This window comes from Dendrobates tinctorius, unplaced genomic scaffold (assembly GCF_039654945.1).
Source record: "Dendrobates tinctorius isolate UK_male_01 unplaced genomic scaffold, ASM3965494v1 ptg000001l, whole genome shotgun sequence".
In the NCBI taxonomy this organism is placed as follows: Eukaryota; Metazoa; Chordata; class Amphibia; order Anura; family Dendrobatidae; genus Dendrobates; species Dendrobates tinctorius.
This window is the reverse complement of record NW_027361669.1, coordinates 6,084,424-6,109,031: the sequence shown is the minus strand read 5'-3', so window position 1 is coordinate 6,109,031 and position 24,608 is coordinate 6,084,424. Positions and strand designations below refer to the sequence as shown.

The following is a 24,608-nucleotide window of genomic DNA, read 5'->3' as shown; positions in this document are numbered from 1 at the left end:
CCTCACTCCTGACTGACTTCCTACCCGACTGACCTTCTGTCAGACTGACCTGTCATCCTACACTTTCCCACTCTTTTATATACCTCAACTCCACCCACCTCCCAGCACATCCAGTGTTCCAAGCAGGGAACCACCAAAGGTGCTCTGCTACTCTCTAAGCACTGAGCCGCAATGTGGCTGTGTAGAACTACCCTGTTGTATGGGGTGCGAGTGTTGGAGTGTGGAAAGGAGTTCCCACCTTACCTGGATGGTGGGGCACTACACTTTAGGAGAAGGTGCAGTACCTCTGTGGCGACCGAGCCTCAGGGGTGCCACATAGTCCCAGGAGCATCTGCTCGCCGCTGATTAATGTCTGATGCTATAGCTGAGCCTGGAGCAGCTGTAGCAACCTGATGCATAGCCTGAGCAAGATGCTGGGACCAAAGTCTCTGCTGAGCAGGATCTTCTGCAGCCGCAGAAGAATGGGAGACTGCAGAGGAAATGGCTTGAGATTCCCCCTGTGTATTGGGATAACCTTGGCATATGATACCCCGGGGCCGAGTGAAAAGCAAAAGAAAAGGGACAGAATCTGGTCCGGGCCCCCGCTCTTTAGTTCTGTTCACCGAGCCCCATACAGCAGTAAAGGCAGTAATGCCCAGATGGAGGCCTGCCCGCGTGTACCAAGTACCTAAACAGCCCCTTCAGTGGGAACATAGCCTAAGAACAAGTTCACACGGTCAATATTTGGTCAGTATTTTACCTCTATATTTGTAACCCTAAACAAGGAGTGGAAAAATCAGAGGAAAATCATAATAGAAACATGTCACCACTTCTGCATTTAAGAAGTAGTGACATTAATATATGATTGTGAGGACCCCCCACTTCTATATATATATGTGTGCATTTTCATGATTTTGCTTTTTTGTACATTCATCTGCATATTCGTACTCTTATGTACATACATATATTAGGGACCACTACTTCTTTTGGTCTCAAGTAGCTAACTGCCTACCAGTATCCATATCTTATAATTTACTGGGGGATGTCATGTATGTCACTTTTTTGTGTGATTTTTGTGTGGTTTTAATGGTCTGTCATTAGGTGTAATAAAGTTATATATCTTTTATACTTAAATATTCCAGGTGTGTGCGCCATATTGCATGGTTTTTTTTTCCGATTCTTACATAGTTGTATCATACAGGACGCAGCACCCTCTTTTCAATTTTTGTCCTATCAGTAGTGCACCCATTTTTCTGTGTTTGCACCACTTTTGCATTTTTCACCCACTCCTGGTTTTGGCTTACGAATACTGCTGGAAACTACTGACCAAATACTGAACGTGTGCACGTGGCCTAAAACTGCATTGCACAAAATTCCAGGTCTGAATATGGAATTTAACATCACAAAATTGTAAAGCATGAAAAAGGGTTAAACTTTCAAACAATGCTGTGTATTCATCTCTTAAAATCAACTCATCTATGCAAAACTCTGCCAAGTAGAGCATTCCGCAAGGTAGGTCAACTGCAAGTGAGGTTTATATGACCACATCAAATAGTAGAGAATGGTGATAACGCTCTGAACAGGTGCAATGGTCATTGACCGTAAACGTGAAGATGACGCATGATAGGAAACATACAATAATGACCCAAATTGGTTGTCATACTGCAGTTAGGAGTTTTGAAGCATTCAGCTGAGTATGTATTGTGTATTATGACACACTGCCAGACTCTCCAGCAGTAAAAGGGTTAAGGTTTTCACTAATGGAAAGAAAAAAACACAGCTGAAACTTATTTAAGCAAGTAAGGAGCAATACAAGCTCCTTGGTGCAGTCTGCTAATTGACATGGAGGGATTTGGATAGAAAACTACATCTTCTAGGAATGGCTGGGGCACCTTTAGTGATGATCATGTTGTACTATTCCACCTGGCTGCTCTCCTTCTCTGCAAGTGAATCAGGTCTGGGGTATGACACCCAAGCTTTTAAACTGCTCCCTCCTTTGTTCAAGGAGCTGTCAGAGCGCCAAGGCTGGAGAGAGGGAACGTCTGTTCCACAATCTGTGGCCATCAAGTACATGAAAAAACTCTACAAGATGTCTGCCACCAAGGAGGGTGTACCCAGGGTGCACAGGAATGCTGAGTATAACACCGTCAGGCTGTTCCCTCCAAAGAATGAGTGTAAAGCAGTCTCCAAACTGGAAACCAAAGGTCAGTATTAATAATGTAAATTAATATGTGGGCATGTGATGGTCACTCTTACAATGTCTGCTTATTGTTACTGTATGTGCATGATAGACCTTTATGTTGGAAAGCCTACATTGAGGAATTCATAAATTGCCACATCCTTGACTTATTAAACGAGTTGTCCACCTTCTGGAGGACATTATTTTTCTTAAATACATGTAAATGGGGCTGAAAATCATTTTTGCTATTGGGTTTTTTAAAAATGTTGCACTGTTTACTTCCAACTTCCTCTGAACCTACATAGCCTAACATTTGTATGGAGGAGCTGCGGACTTCCTCCGTGAAGCTCCGCCTACGTCTGCATGCGGCCTGCGCACCCTATCTCTAACATTGGGTATGCAGTTCGTGCGAATGTATGCGAATGACTCCGCATGTGTCGTTTTGATGTCGCGATGCCCACACAAAACTCCAACATGATCCGTTTGACGCGGGTCACTGCATCGTCAAAACGACGCTTGCGGAGGCATTTGCATACATCCGCACGACCTGCGCACCCAATGCTAAAGATAGGGTACGCAGGCCGCATGCGGATGTAGACGGAGCTGACTGGAGGAGGTGCGGCCGTGGGCGGAGCTTCACAGAGGAAGTCCGCAGCTCCTCCATTCGCAAATGTGAAGCCAGCCTGTCTGCTGGCTGAAGAATGCGTTAGCAAGGTTGATCACATTATTTTTTATTTTACCACATGTGCTGGAGACAAGATTTTGATGCACTTATTATATAGGTATGACAGGTTCTCTTCCTCCTCTTGTTAGTGCATTTTTCTTCAGACTACACAGCTCTGCAGTCCATAAAATGGCTGGTGGAGGAGCATGTGACCAGACCTGTCCATCAGTCTCATCCAATAGAAATGCAGTCTTATGTGAGGCTTTCATTTGGACAAGGCTGATAGGTCTGCACATGCTCCTCCACCACCAGCCATTGTATAGGCCAGAGATCTGTGCAAGAGCTAACAAGTAGAAGAACCTCTCATCATACTGTATTTATAATGGTAGATGCGTCCTTCTGGCCCAAGCCGGCATGGACGGCGACTGCGCAGTGTGGCGTCGGAGTCAGAGTGTGTGCATACCACCCTATGATGCCATTTTATTGAAGACAGTGTGTGAATTTGCAGAGTTTTCAACAAAATGGCGCTGTCTATTGCGGGCTGTGCATGTGTTGACTTGGTGCCATTTTATTGAAGAATTGTACTACGTCAACATGGCAGTGCACACGTGCTGGCCGTTGTCATTACCCCTATGGCCGGAGCGAGCGCATTATGTCAGCCCGTGCGAATACTGCGATCTATGGTGCTATTTTTTTTAAAACACTATGTGAATTCGCAGAGTTCTAAAAATAAAAAAATGACGCTGGTTAGCGAGATATGCACTGACTCTGCTTCATTTTATTGAAGAATTTTACTGTAACATAGCAGTGCTACGTTGACGCTGTAGTTCATGACAATGCGCATGTCGTGATCTCTGGCGCTATCTTCTTGAAGACATTGTATAAATGTAACAATAAAAATGCTCACCACCTGGGCTTAGAACGGGGTTCAATAGCTAGTACCTATAAGGCTACTTTCACACTAGCATCGTGCGACGCATGTCGCAATGCGTCGTTTTGAAGAAAAAACGCATCCTGCAAAGTTGCCGCAGGATGCGTTTTTTCTCCATAGACTAACATTAGCGACGCATTGCCACATGTCGCATGCGTCGTGCGATGGATGCGTCGTATTTTGGCTGCCTCGACGCACAAAAAAGTTACATGTAACTTTCTTTTTGTGCGTCGCCTCCATTTTCGACTGCGCATGCGCGGCCGAAACTCCGCCCCCTCCTCCCCGGACATGACAATGGGGCAGCGGATGCAATGAAAAACTGCATCCGCTGCCCCCGTTGTGCACGCCTTTCACAGCGTGCGACGGTACGTTGACCCGACGCAGGGCGACGGTTGTCGCACGATGCTATTGTGAAAATAGCCTTAAACAGTTAGGGCCACAATCATGTTCCTAAAACATCTTCTACAATAGACAACTTGGCCAATTGGTTCAAAATGTAACTTGTCGCCTCAATATCCTGCACCAAATGATCGTCTCTAAATGTATTTCTGCCTACAGTAAATAAGGAAGAATTTGTGGATACTTCCCACACTGCTGTGTATGGAAGACGTCCGTACTCATTGGTTTATTCAAATGTGTTTTTTATTCTTTCAATGCGTTTCAAAGTGTCAATCACTTGTTTGTCAGGAAACTACCACATACAGAATCAGATGTGCAAGGGTGGATTTTCAAATAAAGCTGCCAAACTGACACATGGCAGTGTGTGCTGTATCAAAGGTTGGACATAGTAGTCAAGTGATACAAGACTTGGATGGAATGGTTTATTTGTATGTCAGACAAGACCCTAATTGTGCTACTTTTTTCCCTGGAGTTTTATCCTATATCTGCCTACTCAAGTGTTTTGAATTGAAGGAATTTGTATTTTGAAATAATATTGTGTGGTGAATTTTCCTGACTTCATGCACATAGGCCACATACCCCCTTCCACCTGCACCTCACTGATATTGCTGGTTACAAGTATGGAGGCTAAAAAAAGGAGCACGTCTAGTCGGCATGTGACCACATGTATGCAAACTGCATACCGGAAGTCCCATAACTGCCAGCTCTCACTGGTAATATCAGAGGATCTGAGCACCGCATGTACGTGGTGACTGCGAACTCTTAATCAAAGAGCGGACAACTGCTTTAAAGGGAACCTGTCATCTGAAAAAAAGCTATAAGGATAAGTTCATGCTAGGCAGTTTTGCAGTAGTTTTTTTTTTTTTTTTTTTGCAAATTTTCAGCTGTGTTTTACAGTATCAGCAAACATTGAAATTTAATAAATTCATAAGTCTCATGAACACATCTTGATTTTTGTTGTCGTCAGGATTTTGTGCTTTGCATGTGTTATGCACAATGGAGCATGCCATTTTTTACCATTTGAAATGAATGGCTGGTGAAAACACTTAAAGAAAAAAAAACACCAAAAACACAGGTATCAGTTTTTGCTGCATTTTGTGCCAAAACTTGATTCTATAGAATAGGGCTTTTTGGGTTTTTTTCCAACAGTAAACTTTCAGCATGCACAAGAGACAAACAAGGAAAACATGCTTTTTTTATGCAGCTTCTTTCCTGCCAAGAGATCAGGTTTTCCTGCAGGAAAAAAGCTGAAAACTCCTAGTGTGAACTTACCCTCATCCTGCAGACATCTGGTTGATGGCATTACCCTGCCTGGCAAACACACTTGGCTGAACACTGCAGAGAGAAGATTAACTTAATTATCCCCTCAGTATTCCAGTTTCAATCACGGGGACACTGCTGGTGCTGGTTGTCACCGCTCTGAGTATAGAGCATTGACTGTAACCGCAGCCCCAAATGACAGCCGGCCCCAATGCAGAGCCAGTGTCAGTCAGGACCTGGTGGTGTGGTAACACACACCACTCGTCATACTCTTCATACTGTACTTGTTTTTATTATGTATACCCCTCACATGTAAAAAGCGCCATGGCATAAATGGCGCTATAGTAATAAATAATACTCAAAGCGGTGACTGAACTGGCGCTGCCCCATGACTTAAACCAAAACACAGTGGGTGGAATACAGTTAATTTTCTCACTGCAGTGTTTGGCTAAGTGCCGGTGCTGGGCTGGTTAGTAACGTTATTAACCTGTAGATTAACACCATATCTGCGGGTTAATAGTGGGTTTTTTCTCTTTTTTTCTGATGACCGGGTTCCCTTTAAAAAAAATTTTACAGTGGAATGTAAAAGTTTCAACACCCCTGATCAAAACTACCCATGGCCTAAAGTTAAAGATGACACCTTTCATTTGTATTTTAAACAAAAAAAATATTTTTCATCTTTTAAAGGGAACCTGTCACCAGTTTTGGCCAATATAAGTTACAGCCATCACCTTTCAGGGCTGATATACAGCAATCTATAATGCTGTAGATAAGCCCCCAACCCGACCTGTAAGAAGAAAAATAACTTATAATACTTACCTGCGGGGCGGTCCGGTCTGATGGGTGTCACTCTTCTTGGTCCGGTGCAGCCCTCCTGCTTGCTTCATGTGAATGATGCGTCCCTGCGTCATCCACTGTCCTCAGCATCGCGCTCCTACTCAGATGTACTTCTCGCTCCTGTTGAGGGCAGAGCAAAGTACTGCAGAGCGCAGGCAGCAGGCTCTTTGACCTGTCTCGGTGCCTGCACAGGAGCGTGATTCCAGGGACAGTGTGGATGATGCAGGGACATGTCATCCACATGAAGCAAGCAGGAGGGTGGCATCGCAAGAAAATGGGAGGCACCAGACCAAGAAGAGCGACACCCATCGGACCAGACTTCCCTGCAGGTGAGTATGTTATTTTTCTTCTCTTACAGGTTGGGTTGGGGGCTCATATACAGCATTAAAGAATGCTGTATATGAGCCCTGAAAGTTAATGGCTGTCACTGCCGGCTTGCTGTGAGTGCTGCCTGGTGGTTGGCGCCCAAAGCAAGTGAGTAAATCTGCTACATACAGGCGATCTGATCATTGTCTGTATGTAGCAGAGGCAATTGAGTTATGGCAGCTGCTAGTCTCCCATGGAGACTATTGGAGCATGCCAAAAGTATAAAAGTCTTCAAAAATATAAAAAAAAAGTTCAAATCACCCCCCTTTTTGTTCCTTTCAAATTAAAACAATAAAAAATAAAACATACACAATGGTATCACCACGTTCAGAATCGCCCAATCTAGCAATAAAAAATTAACCTGATCTCTAAACTCAAAACTCAAAACGCCAGAATAAAAGTTTGGAATTTTTTTTCACCACTTAGATAAAAAAAGAACCTGGACTTGTTTGGTATCTATGAACTCGTAATGGCTGGTCAGTTTTAACATTTAGTAAAAGATCAAAACAAAAATCTGCAGGATTGCACTTTGAATTTTTTTCTCGTTTTCCAGTACCCTATGTTGAAACCAATGGTGTTCAAAAGTACAACATGCCATGCAAAAAACAAACCTTCATATGGCCATGTTGCCTGAAAAATAAAGTTATGACTCTGGGGGGGGGGAGCAAAAAGCAAAGAAAATAAATCCAGTCATGAAAGGGTTAAAAAGCAATCTTCACATTCAAAATGCCTGTCAGGGATGCAAAGAACATTTTTGAAGAGCAGCTCTTCTTTAAAAGGAGCTAAGAGGAATGGTCCACCAGGATGTCCAATCATCCCTAGCTACATTTTTCCAGTCCTTTTCAATAACCCCTTCCCGAGTCAAAAAGAAAAAACTGTGTATGGAGCAACATCCTGATTCAGACTTTCAGGAAGGTCTGAGAGTCTTTCCTAGTGAGTGGTGGGAAGGTAAGTCAACCTTGGGCGCTGAGCAGATCCAGGGAAATAAAAAAACACTACTCATCAAGGACATGGAGGAACTTCTCACAGCAGTGACAACCACCATGAATGTGGAGGAGGAATAATCTACCTGAAACACTGTTCAAGGTGAAATGTTAGGGGTCTCAAGATGCCAAAGAAAATAGTATTTCTGGCACATGAGAAAATGCTAAATCTGATATGAGTGGTAGCTTCCAGAAAAGCATGTAGGGGTAGTACCAGAACTGAAGGAGAGGTTCTCAACTTCCCACTAAAAGAAAAAAAAATCTAGATGCTTGTCAGAAATACCAAAAGCAGCTAGACAAGTAGTGAAAGTGGCAAAAAAAAGTCAACGTTGTCCTTTGAAGACTCCTCACAATGAAGAGACCTAATAAACCATAAAATGGACAGCCTGCTAAAAAGATCCCGGGAGGCTTCCATGATGCTGTTGAATGCAAATATTGTATCCACCTGTATAGCAAGATCGATGTTCCAGTGGCTAAACCAGCTAGAAGAAAACCTCAGTCCTGTTCACTGTGACTAAAATTATGGAGCGAAGACATGGAGCAGTGCTTAATATTTGAGGCAATTTCCTTCAAAAGAGAATACATGTTTGGACCAGCAATAGAGGAGTAACTAGAAAAAGCAACTATTAAAAAGAAAACTCTGCCAATGGACCAAAAACTGTACTTTCGTCCCCCACACTCAACCCCCTGCATATATGGGAAAAAGGAAAACTGGATGTTGGAGCTATCCCAAGGGGGGTAGAGGCAGGAACACCTTGTTCTCCCAGGATAAACGTAAAGAAAGACAATAACTCCAAAACAGTAGGGGGTTGGATCGCTCCCAGTGGCAGCTGCTCATCTCAAATCAATAGGTTCTACAGTCTGTTCAAAACTGGATAGATTGACTTTTCCACTGAACCTCTGCAGATTGAGTAACTTCCCTGTCATCTTGGGAATTACTTCAGGACTGCAAAAACTACTAGCACCAGGGGTATTTTCCCCAGTGCCAGAAACGGACTATGGAAGAGGCCCATTACTCCCTTGTGTTCCTTCTATAAAAAAAAAAAAGCAGAATGGGATTCACAGGATGATAAACCTGAAACCCCTGAAAGTGTACTTGTAAAGTACAGACAGTTCAAGATGGAATTGTTAAACTACCGTTCCATTAATAGGCCAGGACATAGTGATGGCAACCATAGATCTCTGGGATGCATATTACTGTATTCACATTTATCCGGCACATCAAAAATATACTTAAGGTTTGAAATTACACAAGGATGTCAGGTACTTGGATATCAGTTCATCGTTGCTCTGTTAAGGATTTCAACCCCTCGTGTATTCATGAAAATCACGGTAGGAGTTGTAGCATCCATCAGGAACCAAAATATCAATGTTCTTTACCTCAATGACTTTCTGGTGATGGACCAGTCAGAACCAATACTGGAACATAACATACAAAAAATTCTTCATCTTCTTGCATCCATAGGGTGGCTGATAAACTACAAAAAATCCAACCTGGTCCCTTCCACCATGAAGATCTTTAATAAGAATTCTGTTGGATTCACAGGACCAGATAACTTGGCCACTGAAAGAAACCGAGTTACGGTTCAAAAAAACAGCTTTGCAGGATCAGAGAAAAATATCTGAGATTCGCAGTGTAAGGCCGGAGTCACACTAGCGATTTAAACGGCCGAGTTTCACATGGTAATACACGGCGCTGCCACCAGGACTCGGGAGCAGGGCGTGCGGCCGCATAGCAATACATGGAGCTGCACGACCCGCTCCTGTTTCCTGGCGGCAGCGCTGTGTATTACCATGCGAAACTCGGCCGTTTAAATCGCCAGTGTGATCCCGGCCTTAGTCTTGGGTTCCATGACTCTGTCCATTCTGGAGGTAGCTTGGGCTGAAGCCCACACAAGAAGCTTACAAACCCACATATCCTGCTGGAATGGTACCCTGGGATCCCTATGCAGAACTAGCCACTTATCAGGCTAAGTAAGAACTTCAGTCAGTTGGTGGCTCAACCCAAAAAACTTGGGCACAGGAGTATTTTGGGATCCAAATCCCCTTCAACTGTCACAACGGAAGCCAGCAGAAGAGGAACAAGAACAACAGTTCCTGTGCCTCATTCCAAGGGATATGATCTCAGGACCTTGGTCTCTGCTCGTCCAATTTCAGGGAGTTGCAAGCAGTAGAGGAAGCGCTAAAATCTGCAATGAGCCTAGTAAAAGGAACTCAATGTAACAATATATTCAGACATTTTGACCACAGTTGCTCATCTTTGCTGCCTAGGAAGCACAAGTGTTATGATTGAGTCACCGTAGGAGGCAGGCACAAAAATAGAAGCTACGTCCAGAAAACCAGAGAAGTTGGCAACTATCAGATTGCAGACCCCTGAACCTATCAACACAACTAGCAGTAGCCGTGGGGGGTTCCTACAATGCCCTAGACCCCTCGATCACAGCCGGAGAGCTAAATAGCCTAAAGACAGAAAAGGAAATCTAAACTGCCCCAGAGCAGACCCCAAAGTAAAAGGCAGCCCCCAACATATAATGACGGTGAAGCAAGATGGAAAAACACTCACACAGATAGAAAGACAGGCTGAGCAAACAATGGGGCCCAAGCTAACTAAACAGGAAAGGAAGGTTGCTGTCTGCAATCTGCCAAAACCCTATCAAAGACATAAGCCAACAAGCTGATATGGAAAAAGACCCTGAAGCAGCTAGGCTTCAAAAACTAAATCAGCCCTCAGGTATTTTCAGAAGACAGAGCTAAAGGAATTCAGCACACCCAGGAAGGGAATGGCAGAAATCCAGAAAAACAAAGTCAAGCACAAATGCAAAAAGCCGAGCAGAAAACTTAGCTTTAGAAGAGCAGGAATTCAGACTGGTCTCCAAGGATCCCACAGAGAAATCACCCGCAGGGCAGAAGGGCGTCGGCAGCCTTATATCCAGTCAGTAACTCCACTCAGCCAGTCGTCATCATCATCATCAGACTCAGGTGTTTGATAATCAGGCTCACTACCTTTCTTTACCAGAAGAGGGAGTTCCTCAGGCCTCAGTAGTGAAGGGGAAAATGAACTCGCAACACACAAGACATGAAAGCCTGAAAATAATTTCAGGCAGGATCTGTACCCAGGCACCATTCAGGCCTGAACATCCAGTGTTTACCATGCTGTCATGTGCATGACTAGCACTCTGAATGTCCATGTGGCAGCCCTCAGCTCGTACTTTGATCAAAGGCTAGCAGACCATTGCTGGGTCAAAAGGTTTTTAACAGCAGCCTCTTGGTTACAATCCTGGATATCCAACTTCAAAGATCAAAATCCTGCAGGAAGGATCAGAATATCTTCATACAAAACTATGTATGCAAAGGCAAAAAGGCTTCAAAGAGCAAGATTGTGAATTTGATTAAGAAGGCAATATGTGGAGCGTGCGAAAACCAGAAATTGGTACTTCCCAGAAAAGTTCATGGCACATGTAGACACATGGTCAGTGAGCGCTCTTCCACTGGCCTGGCTGTCTTTAGAAAGAATGACTGGACCAGGGCTCATACTACTAAGCACCTGCTCTTTTCCTGTGGGCAAAACACTACTCGGACAGCACAGGGTGAAGATGAAACAGTGTGGCAATAGTTTATTGAACCACCAACACACAGCATGTAGAACAATCCCAGTAAATACCCAACATGGTGCAAATTAGTCTCACCCTTCTGCTGACTTGCTGGGATTACAGCTGCTTGAGGGCTGACTACCACACACCAGTGGCTTCCCGCTTTCGATGGGGCCTCCACAGAGGGTGTAACAACAAGTTTAGGAAGCTAACAGAGCAGTGGACTGTCCCAAGATGGATTAGATTCTTGAAAACATCTCTGGTTTCAGTGATGGACAATGAAGCAGTCCTGTGTCCTTTCTGCTGGGGCCATAGTACTTAAGTTGATATCCTGTAGAGTCTCTTGGAAAGAGGAAAGTCTCCTTGTATAGTTCACAACTGGCCTTCAACCAGCATCCAGAGGTCAAGAGAAAGATGTGAGTGAATGAAGTTAACTTGCATTGTTCATTTATGTAATGTACACTGCTCAAAAAAAAATAAAGGGAACACTAAAATATCACATCCTAGATATCTCTGAATGAAATATTCCAGTTGCAAATTTTTATTTATTGCATAGTGGAATGTGTTCAGAACAATAAAACAACAATCATCAATGTAAATCAAAGAATATCCCATGGAGGTCTGGATTTGAAATGACACTCAAAATCAAAGTTGAAAATCAAATTACAGGCTGATCCAACATCAGTGGAGATGCCTCATGACAAGGAAAAGATGCTCAATGTTGAGTGTGGCCTCCAGGTGTCTGTATGACCTCCCTACTGTGCAACGCCTGGGCATGCTCCTGATGAGGCGGGGGATGGTCTCCTGAGATCTCCTCCCAGACCTGGACTAAAGAATCCACCAACTCCTGGACAGTGTGTGGTGCAACGTGACATTGGTGGATGGAGCGAGACATGTCCCAGATGTGCTCAATCGGATTCAGGTCTGGGGAATGGGCGTGCCAGTCCATAGCTTCAATGCCTTTATCTTGCAGGAACTGCTGACACACTCCAGCCACATGAGATCTGGCATTGTCCTGCATTAGGCGGAACCCAGGGCCAACCGCCCCAGCATATGGTCACACAAGGGGTCTGAGGATGTCATCTCTGTACCTAATGGCAGTCAGGCTACCTCTGACGAGCACATGGAGGGCTGTGTGGCCCTCCAAAGAAATGCCACCCCACACCATTACTGACCCACTGCCAAACTGGGCATGCTGAAGGATGTTGCGGGAAGTAGATCGTTCTCCACGGCATCTCCAGACTGTCATGTCTGTCACATGTGCTCAGTGTGAACCTGCTTTCATCTGTGAAGAGCACAGGGTGCCAGTGGCAAATTTGCCAACCTGGGTGTTCTGTTGCAAATGCCAAGCATCCTGCACAGTGTTGGGCTGTGAGCACAACCCCCATCTGTGGACGTTGGGCCCTTAGACCATCCTCGTGGAGTCGGTTTCTAACTGTTTGTGCAGACAAATGCATATTTGTGGCCTGCTGGAGGTCATTTTGCAGGGCTCTGGCAGTGTTCCTCGTTGCACAAAGGCGGAGGTAGCGGTCCTGCTGCTGGGTTGTTGCCCTCCTATGGCCCCCTCCACGTCTCCAGGTGTACTGGCCTGTCTCCTGGTAGTGCCTCTGGACACTACATTGACAGACACCACAAACCTTGCCACAGTTCGCATTGATGTGCCATCCTGGTGAGCTGCACTACCGGAGCCACTTGTGTGGGTTGTAGGGTCCATCTCATGCTACTACAAGTTTGAAAGCACAACAAACATTCAAGTGACCAAAACATCAGTCAGAAAGCATTGGTACTAAGATGTGGTCTGTGGTCCACAACTGCAGAACCACTCCTTTATTGAGGGTGTCTTGATAATTGCCAATAATTTCCATCTGTCTATTCAATTTGCACTACAGCATGTGAAATTGTCAGTGTTGCTTCCTAAGTGGACAGTTTCACTTCACAGAAGTTAGATTTACTTGGAGTTGTATTCTGTTTAAGTGGTCCCTTTACTTTTTTGAGTAGTGTATTTTCATAGTTTTTTTTCCTCCTCTGTTTTGCAGGTCAACAAACTGGCTGGCCTGGATAATGTGTAATCAACATATCAGCAAACATAATTGTTGAATGATCCTGTATTACTGTTTCGCAAAGATGGACAATAAGTTGTAGTCGCTGATATAAGATGCAAAATATCAGCAAGTCATCCATTTAGAAATCAGTTTAACCCACAAGAGTCAATACTTCAGACAACAGTTTGATTCTGGGCCTACTGAATCTACATCAGAAACATATAAACAGAAGCGTATAATGAACAATAAAATAAAGAAACTTTATTACACAAGTTTAGAAACAGAATGGATCATATAAAAATTATTCATGGTGCTTGATGATGAGCCAAAACATACAAGTAGCACCACTAGATGGCAGGCAAGACTCAAAATGAAAAAAATGGAAACATATAGTTCAGAGCATGAACAGGTACGCATCACAGAAGAACTACTTCACATCCAAATTCCAATATAGAGACACTCATATAATATCATATTAAATCACTAAGAGTATCTAGAATGCCTATATTCATAAGTAGTATAATAGTGAAACATGGACTCCACCTGACGAAGGCACGCTGCTGAAATGTGGGTAAAGGAAGTGGCAACATCGTCTGGACATTGGTAAGACATGTTTACTCTGGTTACTAGTTTGTATAGGGCAGTATAGGTGAGCGTCCATGTTTCACTATTAAACTACTTATGAATATTGGCACTCTAGATACTCTAAGTGATATATTATGAGTGTCTCTATATTGGCATTTGGATGTGAAGTAGTGCTTCTGTGATGTGTACCTGTTTATGCTCTGAACTATGTTTCCATTTTTATATTTGGAGTCTTGCCTGCCATCTAGTGGTGCCACTTGTATGTTTTGGCTCATCAAGCACCATGAATAAATTTTTGATAAATTCTGTTTTTAAAAGTGTGTAATAAAGTTTATTTTATGGTTCATTATACGCTTCTGTTTATATGTTTATCTTATCGTTGAACAGTTCCTCACATTAGTCCAACTTGGATGCTTAATATGTCTGGTTGATGTATTATACAATTTTTGTATTGTTTATGAGCATCTTATTGCTTAGGGATTACTAATTTGGTTATTGAATTTGCGTCCGGCATAATCTGGAAATGCTGTCGCCACAGCACACTCCACCAGAGCTGTCTCTCTCATGGGCTGAAGAGGCAAGCGCCTCCATCACACAGATCTGCAGCGCTGATACCTGGTCCTCAGTCCATACCTTCTCTAAGCATTACAGCTAGAACTGATGTCTAATATGGATTTGGCTTTTGGAAGGAAAGGTTCCTAGAAATTGAATTACCATTAAGGCTATGTGCACACATAGTGTTTTTTTTTTTGTTTTTTTGTGTGCAGATTTTGTAGAGAAAACCACAGGTAAATCTGCAGGACAAAAGTCCTGCGGTTTTACACCTCATAATGGATGAGGTGTAAAACCGCAGCGTTTCTGCACCAAACGATTGACATGCTGCGGATTGTAAACTGCAGCAAAACCGCGCAGAAAAATCCGCAGCATGTGCACAGCGTTTTTAATTTCCATAGGAAATAAAGGTACTGTACAACGCAGCAGAATCTTCACCATGTGCACATACCCCAAGTCTCATTCTAACTTTTTTTTTTTTTTTTTGCTTAAAATACAATCTTTCGGCCTTTTAAAGAGAATTTTATGTTCAATTTGCTTGTGTTCACATTAACAGTAAATTTGACCAGGAGTGCCCAAGCTTTTACATGTCAATGTATAAGAAAATTGTGAAAAATGCACTGATAAATTGTGGAGCAGTAGGGTGGACTTGCGATATTTTTTCTTTTTTGCACCAATAAACTTAATGTAAACCATTGTTTTTGTTTTTTTGTTTTTTTTAATGAAATCAGGACAATAATCAACTTTGTAATATATCTTATTACAAAATTGTTGTTTTCATGCAGACATTTTGGTCTGAGGGAGAAAGTCATCTGATCAGCCCAATTGAAAAATATTGATCCAAGTGCACACAGACCAAAAATATGGTTTTGTGAGCATAGCCCAATAATTAACAAATGGGATAGCTGAAAATTCAGTTGGCAAAAGGGCACAAAGAAAATATTGGGCTAAAGGTTTTGAAAGTCTATGTACAAGGTATTACTATTTGGCTCCAATTCAAATCATCATGTAAAGGTCTGGGATGGTAAGCAAAACCACATGTGACATTGGCAATGCTGCTACAATGCACTTGTCCTTGCCATGAAAATGTAGAAGATGAAGGTAAGGGTATGTGCACACGCTGTGGATTGGGTGCGGATTCATCCGCGCGGATTTTGTAAAATCCGCAGGTGAAACCGCAGGTCAAAATACCTGCGGATTGGTCTGCAGTTTTTCATCTCCTCAATGGAGGAGATGGCAAACCGCAGTGGAATCCGCAGAAAGAATTGACATGTCAATTCTTTCTGCGGATTGAAAACCGCAGATAATCCGCGTGGAAAATTCTGCACAGTCTGCACTGCGGTTTTTGATTCCCATAGGGAATCATGGTACTGTACACCACAGCAAAATCCGCAGTGTGTGCACACAGCCTAAAACTGTGCAGAAATAGCCATTGCAGAACTGCTGGATATTCACCCTGAACACGGCCACACAAAAAAAGCTTCCCTTAGCAACCAATCAGGGCTTGGCCTTAAATGGGGTATTCCCATCTCAAAGATCCTATCCAATATGAAGTAGGTGTAATATTAGCAGGTACCTCCAATTTAGAAATGGTAGAATACTTGATATGTCTCTTCACTCCTCCACAGGCAATGCAGGACTTTAGGTATACATGGCTTTTACCACTGATTTAGTGAGCTAGTTGCTAATGGTCGTAACCATGGATACCTAAAGTTCTGCAATGCCTGCATATGACAGACAAGGTGAATCAGAAAAACTATACTAAATTTCTAATTGGAGGTATATGCTATTACACCTACTACATATTGGGGAAGGAGCTGTGCTATATTGGGATAGGAACTTGGAGCTGGGAATATCTTTAATTTTTTTTTTTTTAAACTTCTATGGTAAAATGAATGCATCACAGGTGTCTTAATCATTTTTAATAAATAAGCATTTGTACATAGGTAATTCATGAATACTGTCTTGTAGCCGTCTTCACATCTGCATTGGTGTCTCCAAATGGATTCTATGTTGCAAAATTCTGTCCATTTGGCAGACAAATTCCTATTGCAGCTTAGTAGAGGCTTGATGGATGCAACTAGATATCAGTGAAGACTGTTGCGCACCTCTTGTGTCTGCCATGATAGATCCTATGGATTTTTGGGCTTGCATTATAAATGGAAGCCGCAGGAGGACGGGGTGGCAGGCAGAGTAGCATTTGACATCCTGGGATGTTCAGCCTAATACTTTGGCACTTTTATAACCAAATGGCAGAGCTGTGAGCACAAAGTATGATTTACAGGTATTGTCAGGGGGTTGGCTGGCACATTTCAGCCTGGGGGGGGAACCACATGGCAGTGACCCTCAAGTTATGGTGGCCCACCTTTGGCCTGCTTCTCCCTGGCCACTGAATTAACCCCTTCATGACCTGAGGTATTTTTGGTTTTGCGTTTTTGCTTTTCATTACCCTTCTTCCCAGAGCCATAACTTTTTTTTTTTTTTTTTTTTTTTCCATCAATATGTCCATGTGAGGGCTTGTTTTTTGCAGGAAAAGTAGTACTTTTGAATGACACCATGGGTTTTAACATAGTGTCCTTGAAAACGGGGAAAAAAATTCCCACAGTGGTTTGTTGCTTTTTTTTTTTTTTTTTTTTTACTAAAACTGACCTGCCATTATGATTCTCCAGGTCATCATAAGTTCCTAGACACTAAACATGTCTAGTTCGTTTTTTTTTTTTGTTTTTTTTTTTTTTATATGTGGTGAAAAAAAATTAGAAACCTTGTTTAAAAAAAAAAAAAAAAAAAAAAATTTGCTCCATTTTTCGATACCTGTAGTGTTTCTATTTTTCGTGTTCTTGGGTCATGTAACTGCTTATGCTTACTTGTCAAGCTGACGCTTTTAATACCATTAATACCATTTTGGTGCAGATACAATCTTTTGTTCGCCCATTGTTGCATGTTAATGCAATGTCGCAGTGACCAAAAGTTCTGGCTTTTTTTGTTTTCCGACGCTACACTGTTTAGTGATCGGGTTAATTTTTTTTTTTTTTTTTTCATTTTGAATGAGGCCAAAGGGGGTAATGTGAACTTTTTATATTATAAACCTTTTATTCACTTTTGGAATGCTTTGAAGTCTCCATGGGAGACTAGAAGCTGCTATTACCCGATCGGCTCTACTACATGCAGGCGGTCAGATCACCTGCATGTAGCAGAATACCTCATTTGCTATGAGTGCGCTCACGTGACGGGGGTCACGATGGGTGGCTTTCCAGCATGATTGCCGGAAATGCATGTTAAATGCTGCTGTCAGCATTTGACAGCAGCATTTAACTTAATTGCTTCGGGAGGATCTCTGACTCCCGCAGCTGTTAGCGGTCCATGTCAGTTATTCAAAACAGCTGTCATATGCCGGAAAAGGTGCGGGCTCGTTGCCGGAGCCCACACCAAACCGGGGGAGGTATCCAATGAAGGATAGATCCATCATTGGTCGTTGCGAGGTTAAAGTAGCAGAAGTAACAGGCTAGTACATACAGGGTGGGCCTTTTATATGGATACACCTAAAATGGGAATGGTTGGTGATATCTACTTCCTGTTTGTGGCACATTAGTATATGGGAGGGGGGAAACTTTTCAAGATGGATAGTGTCCATGGCGGCCATTTTGAAGTTGGCCATTTTGGATCCAACTTTATTTTGTTTTTAATGGTAAGAGGCTCATGTGACAAACTTCTTGAGAATTTCACAAAAAAAACAATGTTGTGCTTGGTTTTAATGCAACTTTGTTCTTGAGTTATTTACAAGAGCAGAGCACTTTGATTGTGACATCTTCCTAGGAGCTCCAGTCTCCGGCTGGGCTTCATAGACTGATCAACATGGCCGCAACACATGGCAACCGATCAGCAACTCACGGGGGGGGGGTGAAGGTAGCTGATGAGTACATCCATGCACCAGCCATCACACTAATTGTTGCTGTCAGTGACTGACAAGGGCTTTTAAGAACTTAACAGGGATATCTGGGACTATGTTGTGATATATAGAATACAACATAATCATATAGTGACACTGTATGGCCTGAACAGTTGTGTACTTGGCTTAATGTCATCTTCTGCCAACACATTACCCTCTTTTGGTCATTCAGGGTTTCATCAGTAAATTCCTTCAATTAAGCCATACTGCAATGAGAACTGCTCACAGGCTCAGGCAATATGCCCCTACACATAGTATGAGCCCCATATAGCATCCTATATACAGTATGAGCATGCATATAGCTGCCTATGCAGTATGAGCCACCACATTGCCTCCTATAGACAGCATATACAGCATGAGCGCCTATATAGCCTCCTATATACAGTATGAGTACAGTATTGTACAGTGTAATGGGCCCATACAATGCTCCATGCAGTATATAATGGGTCCCATATGATGCTCCATACAGTATATAATGGGCCCCATATGATGCACCATACATTAAAAAAAAAAAAAAATGGTTACCTCTCCCATTCCCTGTGCAGGTCTGGTCTCCTCAGTGCCTTTGGACTCTCTGCAATGGTCAGGACAGAGGGTGCGCTGTAGTAATGTCATCACACCCTCTGCGCTGAGATGTCAATCAGATGCTAAAGACAGAGGAGGAGGGCTAAGTATTTGAGGGAGGAAGAACTCACTAGCACCATAGCGTGCCGGTGTACCTGACGTAGCATGCCTCTCCGCCCCTTTTGTCCAGGGCTGTCTGCTGTGCTGTGATATTGTGCTGTGCCTATAAATATCAGTGTGCTGGCTTGTTCATTTAGACAGAAGGTGGCGACAGTGATGCCAGTGCTTATTGGTGCCGGGCACCATTTGTAATGCAGCCACACAAGCCCTCGGACCACAAGGGTGAAAACTTACCAAGCATGGGTATTGAGAAGGTTGTCCTAGTAGTGAGCACCTTTTAGGGAAGGCTATTCTTTTAATGACCATGTCTGTACATCCCTGGCATAGTGATTTTCTATGGGAAGATAAAAGCTTCCTAGCACAAATTGCACATTGACTGCTTGCCACTTTAACTTTACTTTATTACCATACTTGTATCAAATATTGCAAAAGGTTACAAACAAGAGTATTCATAACTTATTCATGGTTATATATTTTTTTTTTTTTTTTTTTTTTTAATACTGATTTGGCTTTTCTTGGTGTATAGACATCCACCATTTACTGTGGTACAGTACTGTTAAACAGGAACAAATATTTTTGGTCATGAATACCGGTTAATGTAGATTGTTGAACATGGGAAAAGGAAATGTGATCTCAAGAAATTCATGATGGAATTCAGGGTTTGAAGGGTTATGTTCCAGAATGTGATGACTTTATTTTTTAATGTTGTGTTTTTTTTTTTTTGTTCAAGAATAAATGTGGATAGTTCATGAAAAAAAATAAGACCTCCCCAGAAAATAAGCCCTGACACATCTTTCGGAGCAAAAATATAAGATCCGGTCTTATTTTTGGAGGGAGAAACACTATTTGTTTTGGTATTGCTCCTGTTTGGAGAGATGTACTGGAAAAGGGGAATTGGATCTACCAGTAATTCTATTTCCAGGTAGTTCCTCAGGAAAGCACCCTTATTTCCCTACCCTTATGTTTTTCATTTTTAGGTTTGCACAAGATCGATCTTCCTACTGATTGTTCATTCATTGTTGCCATGACTTGAGACTGAGCTGAAGCTGTTAAATTGTTTATCTTGCATATTATGAGTTTGTTATGGCTCATGTAGACCATTTGCATCCATCCTTCAGTAGCAATTTGTAAGACACTAAAGGGTCGGTGTTTTTTTTTTTTTTTTTTTTTTGTTTGTTTTTTTTGTTTGTTTGTTTTTTTGTTTTTAAACTTCTGTGCTGTGGTCCTGTTCCGTCATAGGTCAAGGAAGAACAACCTCCTGGGGTGCTGTCCTGAGGGACTACCTGGAAATAGAATTAGTTAGGACTCGTTCCTGTTTTTCAATCCAATTTTACCTCTGTAACTGACCTTTGGACCCCTACTTGCGTCACTTCAGATTTCCCCACTATAGCTTCAAAATGGTGCGCACTTTGTGAATGAATAGTGCAAAATAAAAATGCTTTTTATTTGGTCTTTAACAGATCTGGCACCAAATAATGCAAATAGTTTAAAAAGTCGCACATTTGCCTAGAAATACGCAAAATTAAAACCTTTAGCCAAAACCTTCCTCCAGACAAGGACTTGAGTTTGTGTCAAAAAATGAATTTGGCAAGTTTTTCATGAATATGCCTAAAACTTCTGGATATGTTGTGTGCAAGTATGTATTAGACACAGCTTGAGTAAGACTTTCCTCCACAGTTGAACCTATGCATAAACCTATTTTCTGTTTTAATTTAGGACATAAGAAACACCTGGACTTGACTTATAATGTTGACAGCGTATCTCTCATGGAGCAGAACCTTCGATCTGTCTTGCTTTACTCTGTTAACAAGCAATATTCCTCCTCCAACATCACCTGCATTTGTGCCCTTGAAATCGCTGCTGTCGAATTTACAAACCCAATCTGTCCTGGAGTCCCTCAGACCTTTGAATTCCAGCTACGGAACAGACAGAGATGGGTTGAGATTGATGTAACTGCTTTCCTCCAACCATTTGTTTCAAGCAGGCAAATTATTAATCTGTCTGTTAATTTGACATGCCTTTGGAACAAGCACCACCACATCTTTGGGATTGTGGGACCTCTACAATTGACAAGATCGCCACCATGTCTACTTCTGTATTTAAATGACACAAGCAACATGGCCTATCACCGAAGAAAAATGCATGTGGAACCTCTAACCTTGTCTATTGTGCCAATTCTGTCACACCTAAATGAACTACCAGAAAGCATACCAGCAGCTAAAGTGTCTCGCCATCGTAGGGGCCAAGATGTTGAAACAAACAGCCCTACTGTAGTATTGATGGCATACAATTTCAGTAAATTTATAAGAGAATTTGTGTACCATCAAAATGAATGTGAACTTCACAAGTTTCGACTCAGTTTTAGTCAGCTTAACTGGGATAAATGGATCCTGGCACCACATCGATACAGTCCAGATTACTGTAAAGGAGATTGCCCCAGGGTGGTTGGCCAGAAGTACGGCTCTCCAGTGCACACAATTGTTCAAAATATCATCTATGAAAAAGTGGACTCATCGATTCCTCGGCCCTCTTGTGTCCCATCTGAATATCGACCTATGAGTGTACTTACAATTGAACCTGATAACTCTATTGCTTATAAAGAGTATCAAGATATGATTGCAACTAGATGTACATGTCGTTAACATTCCATTAATACTACTTTGGTACTGTTTCCAACTGTTGCTTGTGCTTTCAGGTGTAATAGTAATCTAGGAGCAATGATGTTTCCCTAAACGGAGTATCGTATATTATACAATGATGCAGAATCAAAAGAAAAACAAAGGTCATAATCTACACATTGTACTCAATCTTTTAATTTGCCATATTGAGTATTTACTGGACCCCTTTCCACCTTTTTGGTTTTAATTATTCTGCCATATCTTTATATTTGGGGAACCTCTCTAGAAATGTTTTTTTTTTTTTCCTGCCATGTTGGTCACGTGTGCACTACTTGGCAAACTGAAACCCGCAAGTGCAGTGAGAGGGGCTCAATGACTCAAATTGCGTGTTTCTCGCTTTAAAAGATATTTTAATGCTCCAGTGTTGTAGATTTTAATAGCTAAAGGTCTCCAGATGCCAAGAAGGAGGTTTTAAGGTTGATGTAACTTTTTAAATGTTTTTTTATTTTTAAAGAGCAGGTCAAATGGTTGTCCAAGGGACAACTACCTTCCTTCCGCAATGGTTTCTGGGGAAAAAAGTTGTCTGAATTTTTAAGACAACCTCCTTTATACAACACGTTAAGGCTGTGGGCACACGCTGCGGTTTTGGCCGCTGGGAACCCGCAGCAGTTTTTGCTGCGGTGTACAGTACCATGATTCCCTATGGGAATCAAAAACCGCAATGCAGACGGTGCGGAATTTTCCACGCGGATTATCTGCGGTTTTCAATCCGCAGAAAGAATTGACATGTCAATTCTTTCTGCGGATTCTCCTGCGGTTTGCCATCTCCTCCATTTGAGGAGATGGAAAACCGCAGGGCAAAACCGCAGAGCAATCCGCAGGTAAAACCGCAGGTCTTTTGACCTGCGGACTTTACAAAATCCGCGCGGATGAATCCGCACCTAATCCGCAGCGTGTGCACACAGCCTAATACCTTCTTATGTGCATTGTAATTAGCACTGTCTTATTGCACTTATGCTAAATGAATGAGGCCAAATCTTTACATGCAAAGTGGTAGCATTTTGATGTTTTGAAGTTACAAATGGGTAGATGGATATGTGTAATGTTAGAAATGTCTTTAGGGATGTCTAAAAAGTTAATATGGCAGTATGTAAATATTTTCCCAGATGTTTACTCCTTGACATTTTTAAGTGAGAGTCCTCATTTGTTCAACCAAGCCTTGAACATGAAATATTGAAGACTAGAACGGAGATGATCTTTAATGTCTAAACATGAGATTCTTGAGAGGTTTATTGGAGTCCCTGCAGATTCAGCTTGAGGTGCCTCATATGAAAATGGGTAAATAGGTATATATTAGCACTTTCTAGTTTAATATTGAAGAAGGGATATTTCCCCAGTTTTTGCTACGCTCTAACACTCTTTTAAAGCGGTTTAGGTAGAAATATAAGTTGTGCGGGCACATGGCTAAAATTTCATGTTTGCTTTGAGCAGATTGTGCTTTTTTTTTTTTTTGATGCACTTCAATCCTGCCTACTAAAATTATGGAAAACTAAAAATGAAGGCACAATTACACCATGAATATTTCTGGTAGACCAAATAACAATGTTAGCTATCACTATGCACAAAATTAAAGGGGAGAATGCAAAATCTGTCATGTCATTATTTTGTGTGCAGAAATATATAAATACAAAGGAACGCTTCATTTACACCACTGTCTCATATTCTTCACCCATGATTCATGGATCAGCATTGGGTGTCCCAACCCAATCTCAAAAGCCTCATTGTCATTTATGAGACTAAGTTTAGTTCAGAAGACATGTGGCCAGTGTGCACATCATGGTTAATAATTGGACCATGACACGATGAGTGAATATGGTGTTAAAAGTCCAAAATACTGAGTTATTCAGATAAGGACTAATTATGAGTGAGCATGCTTGTTGCCCGGGTTTTCCCGAGCATGCTTGGGTGATCTCCGAATATTTGGTGTGCTCAGAGATTTGGTTTCTGTTGCTGCAGCTGCATGATTTGCGACTACTTGACAGCCTGAATACACGTGGGGATTCCATAACAAACAGGCAATCCCCACATGTATTCAGACTGTGATGTAGTTGCAAATCGTGCAGCTGCAGCGACAAACTAAATCTCCGAGCACTTCCAAATACTCGGAGACCACCCAAGCAACGAGCATACTTGCTCATCACTAATAAGGACACTTCTACTTGGTGCTATAGCCCTTTCATTTTCAGGTTAATCCCAGGTTTATCCTAAAATGGCAGATTACAACAATAAGGTTCTTGGATGTGATTTTTCTAGTTTAAAATGTTGCCATTACCTGATTTTAAAAGCTGCCAGATGAATCTTAGTAGCTACATGTTCACATACTGATGGTGTCTTATTAGCTATATTCTATTTGTTCTGTTTTCTTTAAGCTTGAGATTGACAAAAAATGGTTTCTTACAAAAACTAAGCCACATCTGTCTACTGATATTGCAGATCAGACCAATCAATTTCAATGGGACAAATTTGCAAGACACCTGAACATGAACCTCTACAGTCCCTTTAAAAATAAGGGGAAACCCACTGAAGATACTGCCATAATTTTTGCTGCTGCAAAGCATATGTACATTTTAGGCCAAGACTGGAAATGCTGTTTTTGAATCTTTACTAATGATAAAACTACTCTGGTATGATTTATAAATTACATTTTTTAGGAGGCTGAGTCTGTTCCTTCATAATACACTTCAGCTGCTGCAGAACCTTAGTCTATAATGTTTGTGGCTCTATATATCTCATAATATACTACAGCTGCTGCAGAGCCTCAGTCTCTAGTGCTGTGTATTTACATATAAAACATAATATACTTTACCTGCTGCAGAACTTCAAAATACATGTTGGGCCTCCTTCAAATATACATGTGAAAGTGTGGCATGGTCCTTTTTTTTTTTTTTTTTTTTTTTTTTTTTTTTTTTTTTTTTTTTTAAATCATCTGTGTG

General features: G+C 41.9%; 1 protein-coding gene across 1 annotated transcript; it reads left to right on the top strand.

Moving 5' to 3' along the window:
- Positions 1 to 1,793: 1,793 nt before the first annotated feature.
- On the top strand, positions 1,794 to 23,323 carry GDF9 (growth differentiation factor 9). Its single transcript, XM_073559644.1, has 2 exons — positions 1,794 to 2,183; positions 20,714 to 23,323. Exons 1-2 carry the CDS (start codon positions 1,859 to 1,861, stop codon positions 21,637 to 21,639), a joined length of 1,251 nt encoding a protein of 416 aa, XP_073415745.1. The 5' UTR covers positions 1,794 to 1,858; the 3' UTR covers positions 21,640 to 23,323.
- The last annotated feature ends 1,285 nt before the right edge of the window (positions 23,324 to 24,608 follow it).

What these genes read in the sequence shown, in the direction of transcription:
- GDF9 (XM_073559644.1), top strand. Translation starts at nt 1,859, where the DNA reads ATGGCTGGGGCACCTTTAGTGATGATCATGTTGTACTATTCCACCTGG. An exon ending in CTCCAAACTGGAAACCAAAG is followed by an intron (nt 2,184 to 20,713) that starts GTCAGTATTAAT and finishes GTTTTAATTTAG; the next exon opens with GACATAAGAAACACCTGGAC.